General features: G+C 36.8%; 1 protein-coding gene across 3 annotated transcripts; it reads right to left on the bottom strand.

Annotated features, from left to right (window-relative positions):
- Nucleotides 1-583: 583 nt before the first annotated feature.
- Nucleotides 584-10761, bottom strand: Rubicon (run domain Beclin-1-interacting and cysteine-rich domain-containing protein rubicon). Of its 3 annotated transcripts, none has more exons than XM_017254542.3 (4): nt 10348-10761; nt 4698-6616; nt 2977-3130; nt 584-1962 (listed from the first exon to the last, which is right to left on the bottom strand). In XM_017254542.3, exons 1-4 carry the CDS (start codon nt 10564-10566, stop codon nt 1771-1773), a joined length of 2484 nt encoding a protein of 827 aa, XP_017110031.2. In that variant the 5' UTR covers nt 10567-10761; the 3' UTR covers nt 584-1770. The 3 variants fall into 3 exon arrangements, with proteins under 3 accessions (XP_017110031.2, XP_017110033.2, XP_070139147.1); XM_017254544.3 differs by lacking the exon at nt 10348-10761 and adding an exon at nt 7233-7391; XM_070283046.1 differs by lacking the exon at nt 10348-10761 and adding an exon at nt 6720-6737.
- Nucleotides 10762-15043: the final 4282 nt, after the last annotated feature.

Raw genomic sequence — 15043 nt, 5'->3', positions numbered from 1 at the left:
TCAACATTCGTATTTTTGAAGTTAGGAGCTTGGGACTTTTTTTTTAGATTTTTTATTGTAATTTATTGGTTTTATTATGATGTAATTATAAGGATCGGATCCGATGTTTGCGATATATATCCGGTTTTAACTGCAAGGGTATATAAACTTAGGCACCGCCTGAAGTTAGCTTTCCTTTCTTGTTTCTAATGTGAAATCGAGCGTTGGTGCACCCTAATCGTGGAGGTACGTCCTTGGAACTGTATCGGAACTCGGGTTTTCTCCATGATAGGTTCGTCTCATTTTTTACCTTTACCGAATCAGCATGGAAACATTTTATTCCTTCTTTAAATTCCGATATTCCCTGCTTTATATCTCGGAATTTATGTCGACATTCGGCACCTAACAAGGAAGAGTGATTTTGTATCGAAGAGTCCGGGAATTCTCTTTACTTTCATCTCCGAAGAGTTTATCTCCTCGACGATGTTCTGGATCTCCTGTTCTGCCCCCCAGACATGCGTTTCGTCTCCTATGTGGACTGCCCTCCACAATGATACAATGGATATCGATGTTTTTTTGCCATTTGTTTAAAAGTCAATGTAAATATGTTAAAAAAATACACTCTTTAATAATTTAACTGTGGTATACAATAAATATCCGTATTTTTAGTTGCTATATATGTATAAAATCAACATGGGTACTCATCTCACGCTTGAGGTACTTGATTTTCGTAACAGATTTGGTAATTTACATGGTTATTTACAATAAAAAAATATATGTATAAATATTCGTAATAATTCTGTAGAAATATCATCACTAGGGTGCGTTGTTTACCATTGAACGGGGCGAAAATTAATTCAGTTTTCGGGGTTTATCACAAATTTAAAGGAATAGGAAATAATTTGGATTTTATAAATTCAGTTTTTCATTTTTTTTTTTTTCAAAATTATTGGTTATTTTAAAACCTTTACTGAGATTTATTTAAGAGGAGTACTCTTCGGATTTGTTTTATTTAATTTAATTTTTAAATTGGAAAACTACTTTATGGTCTGCCCTCGGCGATCAGTGATGAAAGTTGATCAGTTCCAGAGCCAGGTAACCCCTAATCCTTTCTATACACATGCAACAACATTTCAAAAACACTGAAATTACACGACAAAGTAAATCTCCTCTTAAAAAAAAAAAATAATTGTTTAAAATAAAACAAAGCTTGCTTAACAAGTCTATCATCTAAAATACTCATAGGATCAGTAAAAGCCACAGTGAATGGATCTTAAGTTGGCAACCCTTTTTTAAAATCAAGTTTTATAAAGAATGAAACTTGTTCAGATATTTAGTTTAAGATTTAATATTATGGCGTCTTATGGAAAATTAGTGGACTTTAACTTGAGTTAACTCCACTAACGTTCTATCGACGTATTATACATAATACTCCCTACAGATCCCTTGACTGATTACAGATGATAGCAACGAAAACTAAATATCACTTTGCTTTTCATTAAACTTTTTAAAAGGTAATGATGGGTTGCATGAGTCTTGGTGTGGTGATGTGTTATGCGTCTGTCTTTTGAATCGACTGGGGGACTCCTAGCCCTGGGACTGATAAACTCTCAAAACTGACCCGAAAACATGCCGTGCAGGTCCAAAGATTGTTTTTAATAAACTGGAAAGGGACAGATTTACGAAAAACCCATGCACATCTATTCGCCCCGCCAAACTCCCAACTGTCTTTTGAGTTTCCCATTTCCATAGAACTGAATTTTCTGCTAGAACTGCTAGCTGCAAGAACTGCTAGCTGGCCCGGTTCTGTAGACGGGCACACCTGGGGCATCCTTGTACACTCCGGATTCGAGTCCGGTACTTCCAACAGCCGTGATGAAAGCAGGATCCGCACCGATCGCAGCGTTGCACTTTCCTTTGCCAGGGATATATCAGATCCTCACTTTTGCATTCCTCACAGACGAAAGCACGACCCGAACAGAGCTGGGAATGGAACATGAATAAATACATTATTGCCTGACCCATATGTGGTAAATTATTATATTATTTTATTTCTTAAAGGGGGGCCTTTTTTATGTGCAACATCTTCCGAGTATTGTTACAAAATATTACATTTATTGAAGGAAAATTGACGCCGAGTTCTTACAATTAAAAAACTTTAAAGCGCTCTTTACTGTTGAAGGCCTACTGAACCACCAATCGTCTTGAAATTTGGACGCAGAACTTCTTCAACTAAGAACTTCAACTAGGTCCCCAGGTAGAGGCGTTGAATTTTAAGCAACAAATAACCCGTTTTTTAGGCAAAAAAAGGTATTTTATTTTGGGAAACGTCTGGAAAACTTGTTCTTAAGAAAATTCTTAATTTTAATTTTGTTCCTTCGGATGATTTTCCGGAGAGTTTTTCCGTAGCTTCCTATAACTCGCTCGCTGTATAATATTTTCGAATACAATTGCAGAATATTCTTCGAGTATTTTTTTATTAAATGGAAAGATAATATTAAGTTCGCCTATCAATCTTTACAGAAAATTCTTTAAAAGTGTTTACTTTATACCGAATTAACCTCACCATCCTAAAGATTGATTTCAAGTTTACAGATTAAGTTTGACTTGGTTGATAGTAAAAGTCACAGAATCGACAACTTGACTTGACATTATTCTTTAGATTTTGCATCTTTGAAAGATTTTGCATCTTTCGTATAAAGATAAAGGCAAATAATCGTTGTTTTATAGACAGAAGAATATATAATTAATTATATAAAATTTCATTAAACTAAATTAAGGACAACTTCTGAAGCATTAGTTAATAAACTTTTTCGAATAATCTAGCCTTATCTCTTTAAGTGCTCATCTCTAACACAATCTATAATTGTGTATTTTTGTCCAAGTGCTATTTTTAATCGATTCGGAGCTATGCTGCCGGCAAAGGCAGACCCGCGGAAACAACATAAATTTTCGTGAACCTGCTTTGAAAATAAATATTATTTTAAGTAGTCTTACCACACAACTTTGGACATGATGTTCGCTGAGGACGACCAGCTCCTTAATGGAACGACCCATGCTCTTGTTTTGCACGTCGACAAAATCACACATGGACCACATATCGGGATCCTGGGTTATGTGCTCTGGAATGGCATTGAAGAAGGCCTGCTCTCTGTGGAGGAAGACAAGTGAAGGCAGGTGAATATTTTGTATATGAGATGATGTGTATAAATATATCATATATTTCCTCGTTTAAATGGTACCCCTATAATGGTGTGATTTATGTTTTTTTTTTATGGACATCGAATTAAATTCTCTTTAAAATTTGTGTGACTTTTGTTATTGTGTTTAAAAAAAAAACTAGATCATAGATCATTTAGATCATTTATGGCTTTATGGAAAACATAGATCATTTATGACTTCTAAGAGGTTAATATACTTTAGACAGATAACGCTAGCTGATTAAGAGTATATGGGTTTGGACCGATAACGCTAGCTGATTAAGCGTATATGGCTTATATACAAATTCAGGAAACTTTTCTTCTCATTGTCTTATGCACAACTGGCCAAAATAATAAGTACACGCCCATAAGGTTTCTTGCACATCGCGTTGAATTATTTTTATAAACAGAACGAACCAATTCGAGTTTCTTTAATCTTTTTTTTCTTAAATCTCGTCCCAGCTTTTTTCTGCAGATCATTACAATTTTTCCGCATTTTAAAATGTATTCCATAGGCTTTCGATTTTGTTGGAAGTCTAGAAACTGACTTGGAAAGCTCTTACTGTCTACCTTATTCTGTAAATCTCTGTAGACCTTCCCCAGCTTTAAGGGGTGTTTTGAATTGTTTTCTTGATTTAAAACTCATCAAACAGACGTATGTTCCTTAGAATATGGTAGAAATAAGCAAAATATATATATATATACCCGTTTCGGGTTATATAATTTGTTATACTGTGAATAGGCCCGAATCAATGTCAAGGAAATCATCCCGAAACATAATGCTTCTATCTCAGTCTTTAATGGTCTTCTTACTGTACCGGGAGTGGAATTAATTTCCTTTGGGGCATGTCTAAATGTCTTCTGGAGTCTTTCCTTAATAGATTTGGATTTTTATCGTCGCTTCACAGGACTTTTAATTTTTTGGAACTCTCTGGCCCAGATCATGATACCATGATCATTGTTGGCTTTGCGTCCCCGAGGCCTGCTTATGTAAGCCTACGATGAACCGGTCTAGACAATATTATATTCTGAATATGAGCTCCAATGACCTTCATGATATAATATATTCTTCCTCGCAATACTACGAATGCGAATTTCCGTCGATAATATATTCTTCCTCGCAATACTACGAATGCGAATTTCCGTCGATTGAGATGATTTCTTCTTCCATCCTCAAGTTCCAACGCATTTTACGGCAACCGTACAAGGTTTCTCAAAGACATCTTCCTTCCTGAGGATACGAAACAATTTATCCTTCTGTATCAGTATAATGCTTTTTTGGTCAATCATAAAAATACTTTTTTTCAGGGATATTCTTCCTTAGGAAGTATAGTCCACTTTATGTCAGAAACCTTGAAGAAACTCGAATTGTATGTGATCAAAGTTAAACGAGAAACCTAATGGCATGTACTTACTATTTTGGCCAGCGGGGTACATACATCCTCTCAAATACATATCCTACTTCACAAGTACCGAGTAGTAAACCCTCTAAACTCCACCTCATGCGAGCAAGCTCACCTCACGGCAAATCGGCAATTCGATATGAATCCCTTGACGGCCTGAAGCTGGACTCTCCTCCTTCTGGCCTTGGCCAGCTCCTTCTGCTTATACAGCTGCTCGTTGAGGTCCGGGACATGGAAAAGCGGGAAGGCGTACATCTGCTCGATGAGTTTGTAGGCGAAGGAACAAACCGGATAGCAGCGGAAGTCCCAGGAGCGTAGAATCTTGGCAGGAATGGCCGATATTTGGTTCCGATGGCAGCCGGTGCAGAGATACTTCCCCAGATAGTTGCAGTACCGATAGTGCTGCTGGAGATGCTTGGCCACGCGCATGCCGCAGCCGGCGCAGCGCTGGTTCTGCTTCTGCAGCACCTTGGCGCGACTCTCCGCCGGGTGTTCCGTGAATATGATCTGCTGGCGCGGTGGGGCCCAGTTGGAGGTGCCCCGAGTCAGGCTGCCGGCGCCTGGGGGCTGGTCCCGATCCGGCTTTGGTAGCGTCGGCATGGGCAGCAGCTTCTGAGGTGCCTCCTGCTCGGACACCAGCCACTTTAAGTGGCTCAGCTTGGGCAGCTGCTGCTCGTTGAAGCGGGAAATCAGTTGGAGGCCCACAGCCTCGGCGCTGTGGTTCTCGACGTCCCCGGAAATGGGCTGGACGTAGGGCATTAGATTGGGCTCATGGCGATGCGGTTGGACGCTAGTCGGCTTGGCCGACAGTCTGCGGCTCCACTTCACGTGCTCGATGGCCGTGATGCAGGCCTCCGAGATCCGGAAGTGGGCGTTCTCCTTCTCCAACTGGGTGTTGTTGTGCGTTTGGCGGGACATCTGCAGGAAGGATGCCAGCGACTGCTGGTCCATTTTGTCGCTGCTCGGTGTGATGCTCACGGAACTGGAGGCTGTGGTGGAGCTGGTGGCAGTGGTGGTACTGCCCTCGGGCCTTTGTATGTCCCAGGGTGCTGTGGAGGCAGCAGAGGCGGCGGCGGCGCTGCAGGAGGAGTAGCAAGTGGCAGAGGTGGTGGCCTCGTCCAGCATGCTGACACCCTCGAAGAGGGTTTGGTGTTTTTTCAGTTTCCGGCCATTCACCGCCAAGAAGTTGTCCAAAATGCCGTCGCCGTCGCCTCCACTAGCGGTCAGGTCCTCGCCCAAGCCCCTTTGAAACCAGCTGGTGTAGACGGGCGGCGAGCCAAAGAAGCTACCTAGGAAACTGCCAAACGGAGATGAGGATCCGCGGGGCAGGTCCAGCGGCTTCTTCTCCTCCCTTTCCGGCGGAGACTCCGTCAGCGTTTGGTCCGTCCAGATCTTGATGTCATCACAGTTGATCAGCTGAATCCGCTTGGAGCTGCCGCCGGAGGAACAGGAGCTGGGCGACGGCACGTCCAAGAACTGGCTGCGCGGAGTGCTGAACGTCTGGCAGCGGCGCCGGCTGGAAATCTTCTCCAGCTCGGGGTCCCTGGCCTGCTCCTGGCTGAGATTCGGCAGGCTCTTCAGGCGCCTCAGGTAGTTCCGCTTTTGGGTTATCTCCTCCGGCACGGCTTGCAGCTTGGGCGATATGCTGAAGTTCGGCTGCGAGCAGGTGCGTCGGTGGCGCATCTGAGCCCTGACCTCCAGTTGGCCCAGCAATGCGCTCTGGTTCAGCTGAACCGCCGTGAGACACACAAACAGCGACGTCACCTCGCCGGAGTGGCGCAGGAACGCCTCCTCCGTGGGATAGTAGAAGTCCATCAGCTCCGGGTCGGACACTAGGGTTTGGAGGCACTGCGATAGGCAATAGCGGCGTAGGCTACACTCCGTCCACTCTAACAAGAAGGCCTCGACCGCATCAGCACTGGTGTTGAGGCTGGGAGCGGGACTCTGGACCCTGGACTCGCCTTGTGTTCCGCCAGCACTAGCCAGCAGGAATTCGAAGTCATCCGACAGACGCTGCAGCTCCACAGGCTCCAGCTGAAAATAAAAGGGAAGGCTATAGTTTTGCGGTTTATAACTTTTTATAGTTTGAAGTTTTTTTTTTTTAGCTCGTTGGTTAAAATTAGCTTCATGTACATACCATTGATTACTTTTTAGGGCTACATTGCCTTACATACATGGCTTATTCTTCATAAGATCTTGAAATATTTTTATTTCCTTATCTATATTTAAAAAAAAACTTAACGATTAATTGACAGAAATTAGGCGAATAATTTAATAAATAAATAATTATAAATAAATATTCCTAGCTATTAGGAATTAGTTATTGGTTTTATCGAACCAGAATGGTTCAGCCCTTGCACTGGTTCGACCCTTTTTTTGGTCAAAAATTAATAGCTTAAGAACGGGAAAATATATTTTAGTTCTGCTTCTTGTATTGTTTTCATAAAAGCAATTAAAAAACATGTTTTCTAAAAACAAGTATTTTATAAGCCTAAAAATGGTTTATTTAAGATATCAGTATTAGATATTCGCCAACAAAAAACGGCCTTGAAAATCGAAATTGCAATATGCAATAAAATGACTTAAAAGATGTATTTTGATGTGTTTAAAATATTTCCATCCACCTAGCCATCTAAATTTTCTTTATTACCCTAATAAGTGCCTTGTTCCCACTCCACGGAGTGGTAAAAAGTGACACTCTGACAACCACGAGTCAAAAAATTTGTATTTTTAAACTCAATGTAAGCTTTTAAAATTTCAAATATTGAAGAATGCGCGCAAAAGTGCCATTTTGGACTCGTTCTATATCTCTTCTAAAACATTAGAAACCGACACTAACTTAAACCTGATATTACACACAAATTGTAGGCATATCACATTCAATTAATAAGATATAAGGACACATAGTCCTTACACACATAGGACATAGGATATAACACATAGTTTATAACACTCTTTTTGGACTTCAATCCAAACAATTGTTATTTTGCACGGTAAAATGCGGCATTGAATAATATGTAAATGATTGGATTTGCTTTACAGTGTCTCAAAATTTTGTGTTTTACAGGGTAGTACAGTTTTCTGTTAAATAACCCTAATCTTAAAAGATTTCTTAACACATAGCCATTACATGTGCCATTAATTTATTTCAAATTTTCAAAGTTTAAAAAATACATTTTTGTCCTAAATAGTGCTCGTCTGAACCATAGTGCCTTGTTGTTTCTAGTGCCTAGGGTTCGAGATAGACTTCAATCTAATTTAAATCAAATATTTGAAACAAAATAAAACTAATTAAAAAAAACAAAAATATTTGGATTTGTTATAATTTTACCTTCTATTTGAACCATAAGCCGAAAGAAATTATGGCATTTAATTTAAATATTAATTAATTAAATAATAATTTAAAATAAATAAAATAATTGAAAAACATGTAGATTTAAATGGAAAAGAATTTAATCCTGAAGAGATAAAACCCAAAAATGAAAAGTGAAGAAAAAGCCATCTAAACTTTATAGTTTTCAAGCTTGCTTAATCGCTAAGAGTCGCTTACTAAGAATTTTCACAGCATCTTGTCCAGATGAACTATTTTTTAAGGAAAAAAATGTTTAAAAAATTTTTGATTTACGCGTATATATGCCCCCCATTAATCATAATTTCTGTCTGGGATTTGTTTTCTTTTTTAAGAATTTAAAGCAACAGATACACGAATAAAGCCACTTGTTTGTGTGGATATAATTATTATTAAAGACGATCCGGGTCGATATCAGTTATATGAAAAATTGTTACACAATTTTTTAATAAGAACTGTTGGATAAAGTGGCTCGATTCGGCTTAAAAATCTTTTAACCATTTAGGTTTCTGCTTACAATGCATTCTTTTTCAAAAGAATTGTTGTTTCCTTATCATTTCCATGAAAGCTTATTACTCTAGCTTATGGGATTCTAAAAATGTTGAACGATAATTCGCATTTGAGATCGTCATGAAAAGTTATAGCTCGATAAAAGTTTAGTTGAGAAAGCCCCCCCTGGAAGTAAAAATCAGTAGATTCTAGAAGAAAAATATCGATCCATATTTGTGTCTCATCTTTAAAGGCTCTATGATTTATGACAAACTAATTATTTCTTCGTGTGTAAAAACTAAATAAATTTATATAAAATCCATATATGTATGTATATCTAAGTCCTTCTCTGCTGAGATTACCGACACAATCGGTTCTTCGTTATCGGGTCATTCAGATATGATAAGCTGTTCTGTTCCCTTGATAAAGTAAGAGCTTATTTGACGTATCGATGTGTTCCATTACAATAAAGTCAAGATTTTTGACCCACAAGCGTCATTTGGACAAAGTTTAGATTGTATACCTCATAAGCAGTAAAAGATCGGGATGGAAACCCAGCACTGAAGGCGACTTTAAGTTCATCAGGATAGTAAGTTGTAAGTTGAAATTATTAATTTCAATTAATAATTAAGGATGGTTTAAATTGTTTTGGTTTTATTTTGAAAAATATAATTTGTGAAAAACCATTTTTCTTACAAAGTACATGCAACGTCTTTATAATTTATGAGCGAAAAATAATTTATTGCATTAGGCTTGATTTGACTAGAATAAAAATTAAGTACGTTAAGCTTGTTTAAAAAAAGATTGCTTGTGATTTATGTTTTCAAATTTAAACGTATTGTTTAAGTTACTTGGTTTTGGGGGTAATTCTAGAATAACAAAAAATAAGTAAGAAAAAATAAATCTGGAAGCATGGTAACAAGAGCTAAGGGGTGACGATTTTTAACTTTTTTCCTGATTTTTTGCACTTGTGGTTTCTATTAATATTTGGACAGATGGTTTTTTTTAATTTCTTCAAATTGGTTTTGTTTTCTGTGGCATCAGTTTTGAAGCCGTCTGACGCATAAAAAGTAAGTTTCTTCTTAAAAGTAAACAAGGAAGGAAAGTCTATAATACCGGATCAGATATATATTGCGAAAATCGGATAAAGTTGGCAGAAGGTGATTCTGATGAAAAATATTTATACTCTATAGATTCGGAGGTGTCTCCATCACTGCGTTGCACACTTTTGACTAAAATTATAGGGGTTCCCGGCAATAGTATTGAAAATACAATCCTCATGTTATCATTGATGGAATAGGTACTTTTTTGAAAATTTTGATCAAGTTTTTTTATGAACTTTGAATATTTTTAATATAATTTATAATCGTTTATAATAATCCTGTCCTTTCTTTAATTTATGTAGAATATTATTGTTATTCAGTGTTCAGTGATATATGGAACTAAAATATAATCCTAAAACCCGAAAGTTCCTTTAAAAATTAGAGCTATTCAAAAACTTTTTATATAACAGTTCAAATTTAGTTTTGGGTCTTATAGATTTTTTGATAAGTTTTACTTTGGAGGTCCTATACCTCCTATGCGTCCTATACCTCCTATATACAATCGTAAAATAATTTAAAAAAAAAAATTTTCAAAAATTTTTAGGTATTTTCAAGCAATTAATTTATAAATCTTAATTTTTTCTTTTAACAACCTTTATGAATCTGGTGTCTTCTAGGGTATCTTAGTTCCCACCACTCATAAATTACAAACATATTTTCTCATAATTGTTGTATAATTTTGTAGGATTTCATAACTGCCTCCCAATACTCCAAACAAACATATCGTCCCCAACAATTGCTGACTAAGGCTTCTAGGGTATTTTTCTGTTTATCAGTGCTGGGATCAGAGTCCCCCACTCCCTGTCTCGCTCTCACTTGCTCACCATGCCATGCCTGAGGATGCGGGTGCAGCTTTGGGTCAGCAGCTGTTGTCCGTCCGTCGATTTGGCCCGGAACCAGAAGTTGGTGGCCCTCCGCAGCTCCGCCAGCAGAGAGTTCCTGGCCAGCTGCTGTTGGTGCTTCTCCAGGCGGATATTCCGCAGTTGGGGCTCCGCTGCTGACGCCACCGCCTCCTCTGCTGCGACGAAGGGGAGCGCGGCCATTGCGTGTTGATGATCACAGTTGAGGGGGGCGTGGAGGCGTGGTAAGCATTTTTGCAACTGAAGCGACGATCCTGATAGGCGATGGTGCAAATTATGACTTCCTCAAATCATATTATCGTTCGCTGTTGTACTTTTCGTTTAATTTGTTGTGAGTGAGAGACTGAAGCTGGGTATGTCATTACCCTACGGTCCTACTTCCAAGTCAGCTGTTTATCAGTTTTGGATGGTCACTTTAACTTTACACGTAGTTATCGATTTTTTCTGTAAGATGTAAGGGCGCCAAGTTTGATGGTGTAGAATGGTGTATAACGGACTGTTTGAAATTTATTCACCGTTACATTTATTTGTTAATGTTAATGAAAAAGAAATAAAAAAAGTTAAATATTGAAACTTTAAAGCTTTAAAAACTTTTAAGATGTAATTCTTATTTTGAATACTTAAGTACATTTTAAAACATTTTTAAATTATAGTCAAACACATTTTAATATTATTTAAACAAAATATTTTTCTTATAATTTTTTTCAAACAAAATTTTTTAAACTTTTTCAGTAAAAAAAATTAATATATCGTTTTTTAATATTTTATAATAGTAAAAATTTAAATTATTTTGATACAGAATAAAGTTACAATTAAATATAGTATAAACATAAAGTTATTAGAAGTTTTTTTATAAATCTAAAAAATATAATTAAATAATTTAAGTTTGTATATATTTTTAAGAATGATTTTATAAAATTTCTTGGACGTCTTTTAATATCGACTTGTGAACATGAAACTGAAATTCAAACTTTATGGTTAATTTTAAACTCTGTGAAAAAAAAAATTCTTCATAGATAATTTAAAGGTAAATACACCCATTTCAATTTCTTGATATTGAGTATATTTTCTTGTAGTGCTAATTAGGTTCCCTTAGATGGCGGCACTAAACCGTTATTCGAATCGTATGCTTTCCGTTCCAACCGCCAGGTGTCGCTACACGCCACCTGCTGTTCCCACTATTTCCGTACTCTGTGTGGGCGTTGCCTTCCACAAGACAGCTTCCACGGCAGCTATTGGCTAACCTGCGGCGGCCTGCGCAGCTGCGTCTCCAAAATGTCAAATCAGGACACGCCCCCTGCTCCACAGTGTGCCGCTGGAAGATGTCCAATGTGCGTGCGCCGACTTTGGCTGCGCTGCCTGCGTTGCTGCTGCCTGTTGTGGCGCTGCGGCTGCTGTTCCCCATTTTGTGTTTGTGTGCGTGTATGCGTGACTGTGTGCGTGTGATTTTGTTTATTTGTGTGTTTGTTTGTTTGTTTGTGCTTCGTTTGTCGTATAAGTGATGAGTCAATTAACCCAACATTCCTGGAGGCCACATATTGCTTTAATTAAACAGACAAACAAAATTGCAACAACAGCAGCGGCAACAACAAATTGCACTACTTTTGCCACCATTGCTGCTACTTTGGTGTCTCTTCTTCTTGCTTAACCAATACTACAGCACAGACCCCGCCAATCCCCACCACCCAACAGGGTTCTGCATTTTGTGACTTTTCGGGGCCAGTTAAATGGCAAATAAATATTTGCATTTATTTTCAAACACACACACACATACAGCCAGTCACATGCACACGCATACCATAACAACCTTGAAACAATAGCAAGAAGAAGCATACACCCACACACCCATTCAGCTCTACTGGCTCTTAATTAAACTTTAATTACTTGTAATTAATAAAGTTGATTGATTTGACGTCCATAAAATAAACGCACTCTATTTTATTTTTCCATTTGCCAATGAGCTGTTGCCATGACGGCCATTTCTGTAAATAAGGCTCTTAACGGTAATATACTGACGGCATATTTTCGGCTAATATGTGAATGTTGGGTGAAACAAAGGGCGAAGGAAAGGGCTTAAGTGCTTTCATAAAAATTATCATAAAAAGCCAACAGGCTTTATATTTATTTCGATTTATTTAATTGTGTTGTTTAAATCGATATTGTTTTAAAAATGGTTAAAAATTTTGAGCTTTTCACTTAGTGTTAAACTCAGAATTAGTCATTAATAATTAAAACATTTACGATGAATACATTTTAACACATTATACATTTTGACATTGATTAACACTTACATTTTTAAGTAAAGGGATCACTATTAATGTTGCGATGAGATAATATAAAATTGAGATAAGAAATCCAAAAAAAATCAAACATTTATAAATGTACGAAAATTCTAAATTGATTATACAAAAAATACTAAAATGTTATAAATTAAAATTTCATTCATATTGAAAACACATTAAAAAAATATGTAGAAAAAACTGATGTAATGGAAAAACAAATCCGAAAACGAATAATTCTATTCAGAAATTAGATTAAAAAAGAAGTCCTAAATGTTTCACCTAATTTAATTATAAATGGTAACATTTATATTATAATTATAAATAGTTCCAGAAATCAATGTTTCAAAATGTAGGAAAGACTGTGATAAATTTTATATACATTGTATGTACATAAAGGACAACAATGAAAGTATGTATCTCATGATATACGTATAGTTATATTTGTATCCTTTTATATCGAAATATCCTGTTTTTTTATTGCCGTATTCATAGACTTTTATGATCTATCTATTTTTGGAAATTTTTCATTGAATTAATCCTCGGAATTGGCCTTCAAAACTTTGTTAAGCTAATGAGCGAAAACTGTGCTGCATACGTTTGGGGGCCCAGCTCCCAGCTTTTTGCTTTCGCAAATAATTAGAGAAAAGATGGTATGATTCCCTCTCAAAGGATTTTAATTGCTGAAAAGGAGGCTTATCTCGGAACGAGTTTGGACCAAATCCCATTGCCAGATTGTGAAAAGATGTCTAAGAGTCTAGACAATCGGGCCAAAAGGATTGTTGGTCATAACGAATCGGATGTTAACCTGGCTTAAAAGGCCCCAATTCACTTTTCCAATGTGCTGGTTTAGCTTTTTAAACTCTTGCTTTTATTTGAAAACATTTCATTTATGAGTATATTTAAAATTAAAATTTCTTTTATTTCAAAATGTTTTTTTTATGTTTAACCAATTAACTATTCTTTTTCAATCATTATGGTAAGTCTTACGATAATAGGGGTTTTAATGTATTTAATATAAAGATGTGAAAGCAATATTCTTAGAAGAAACTTAGAAATTGTTGTACATTGGCTTTTGCATATGGTTTTTCAAATTTTATTTATTTTAATGTATTACCAAAAAAATAAATATTAAAAGTAGAAAACAAAAACATTTTCAAGACTATCAATAAATAGAAAATTCAAAATTTAAAAGCACCAAGTACTGAGATTTTTTTGTCTTGGAATTTTGCTTTAATTTGTGATTTTATATCAAAAATGACTTCAATATATATTTATAGATTTATCTATGATACATACATTTTTACATAGAGCTGTAAATTTATTGTAAGATCATTTTCATTAAATAACGAAAATGAAGTCAGAAAATGAGTAGTAATTTTGATATTATTTAAAAAAAAGTATTCTTTCTTTAGTAAAGTATAAGATTTAAAATATATAAATAGTAAATGAACTATGATCTGAGCACTAGTATCTAGTATTTTATGTCTAATAATTTTATTTTATGTATTTTATCAAATAATTTTATGGGCTTTAGTATTGTATAAAATCTTCAAGAAAGTCTTCAATAATTTGTCCACAATTAGTCAAAATATTGATAACCAAAGGTGATAAGTGGCAGACAAATTGCCGCCTTGAGGAGGACTCATTACCAACTCGGTGGGGAAAACATTTTCCATTTCTATTTATTATTTTTCATTTCCCGGCTACAATTGGCCGACGACGGGAGGGACAATGGCCAAAATGGGAACCGCAACATATGCAGACAGGACACAAAGGATCGGACAGTGGGGATTACTCGCATATATAGAAGATATAGATTCCTGAACAGGAATCTATGGGTAGTGCGGGAGGGGGCGGGGGGCATGCAAATTGTTGCGGCAAAAAGCAATTGAAAGGAACGAGGACGAAACAAAAGGCGGAGAACACAACCAGAAATAGAAATTGAACCAGGATATGGGTGATTCGACGTCCTCTCTCGTTCCACACGAGAGCATGCCATCTCTCTCTCTCAGTATTTTCAACACAAAAACTGACAATGGGCAACACGGAACAATGGACAGAAACTGAAAACAAATTTTGCATGCTAAATGCAACAAACAAAATAGTATCTCGAATACGAATATTGCATTCAATAAAGGATTTCCACTTCAATTTTTCCAGGCATCAGGCACCCGGGCATCCTGGCATCGAGGCACCCAGGCATCCTGGCACAGGACAATGCCGAAATGCCAAAAATGCTAAAATGGGTAAATAACCAAACAAGAAAACACAAAGTGCAAAACAAATGCCAATGAAATGTATCTGAATGCGAATTTCTGCTTCTACATATGGGTATCTCCTAAAAACTTCAAACAAAAAATATTTTTAAAATGAGTCCT

This window comes from Drosophila bipectinata, chromosome XR, assembly GCF_030179905.1.
Source record: "Drosophila bipectinata strain 14024-0381.07 chromosome XR, DbipHiC1v2, whole genome shotgun sequence".
Lineage (NCBI taxonomy): Eukaryota > Metazoa > Arthropoda > Insecta > Diptera > Drosophilidae > Drosophila > Drosophila bipectinata.
Note: the sequence above shows the minus strand (reverse complement) of the source record. Positions and strands in the feature narration are given on the sequence as shown.

Bases quoted from the DNA above. Each gene is read 5' to 3' on its own strand.
- Rubicon (XM_017254542.3), bottom strand. From the start codon at position 10,566: ATGGCCGCGCTCCCCTTCGTCGCAGCAGAGGAGGCGGTGGCGTCAGCA. The intron at 6,617-10,347 runs GTGAGCAAGTGA...TTTTATTTTCAG, and splicing joins GCATCCTCAGGCATGGCATG to CTGGAGCCTGTGGAGCTGCA. The intron at 1,963-2,976 runs GTAAGACTACTT...TTCCATTCCCAG, and splicing joins ATCATGTCCAAAGTTGTGTG to CTCTGTTCGGGTCGTGCTTT.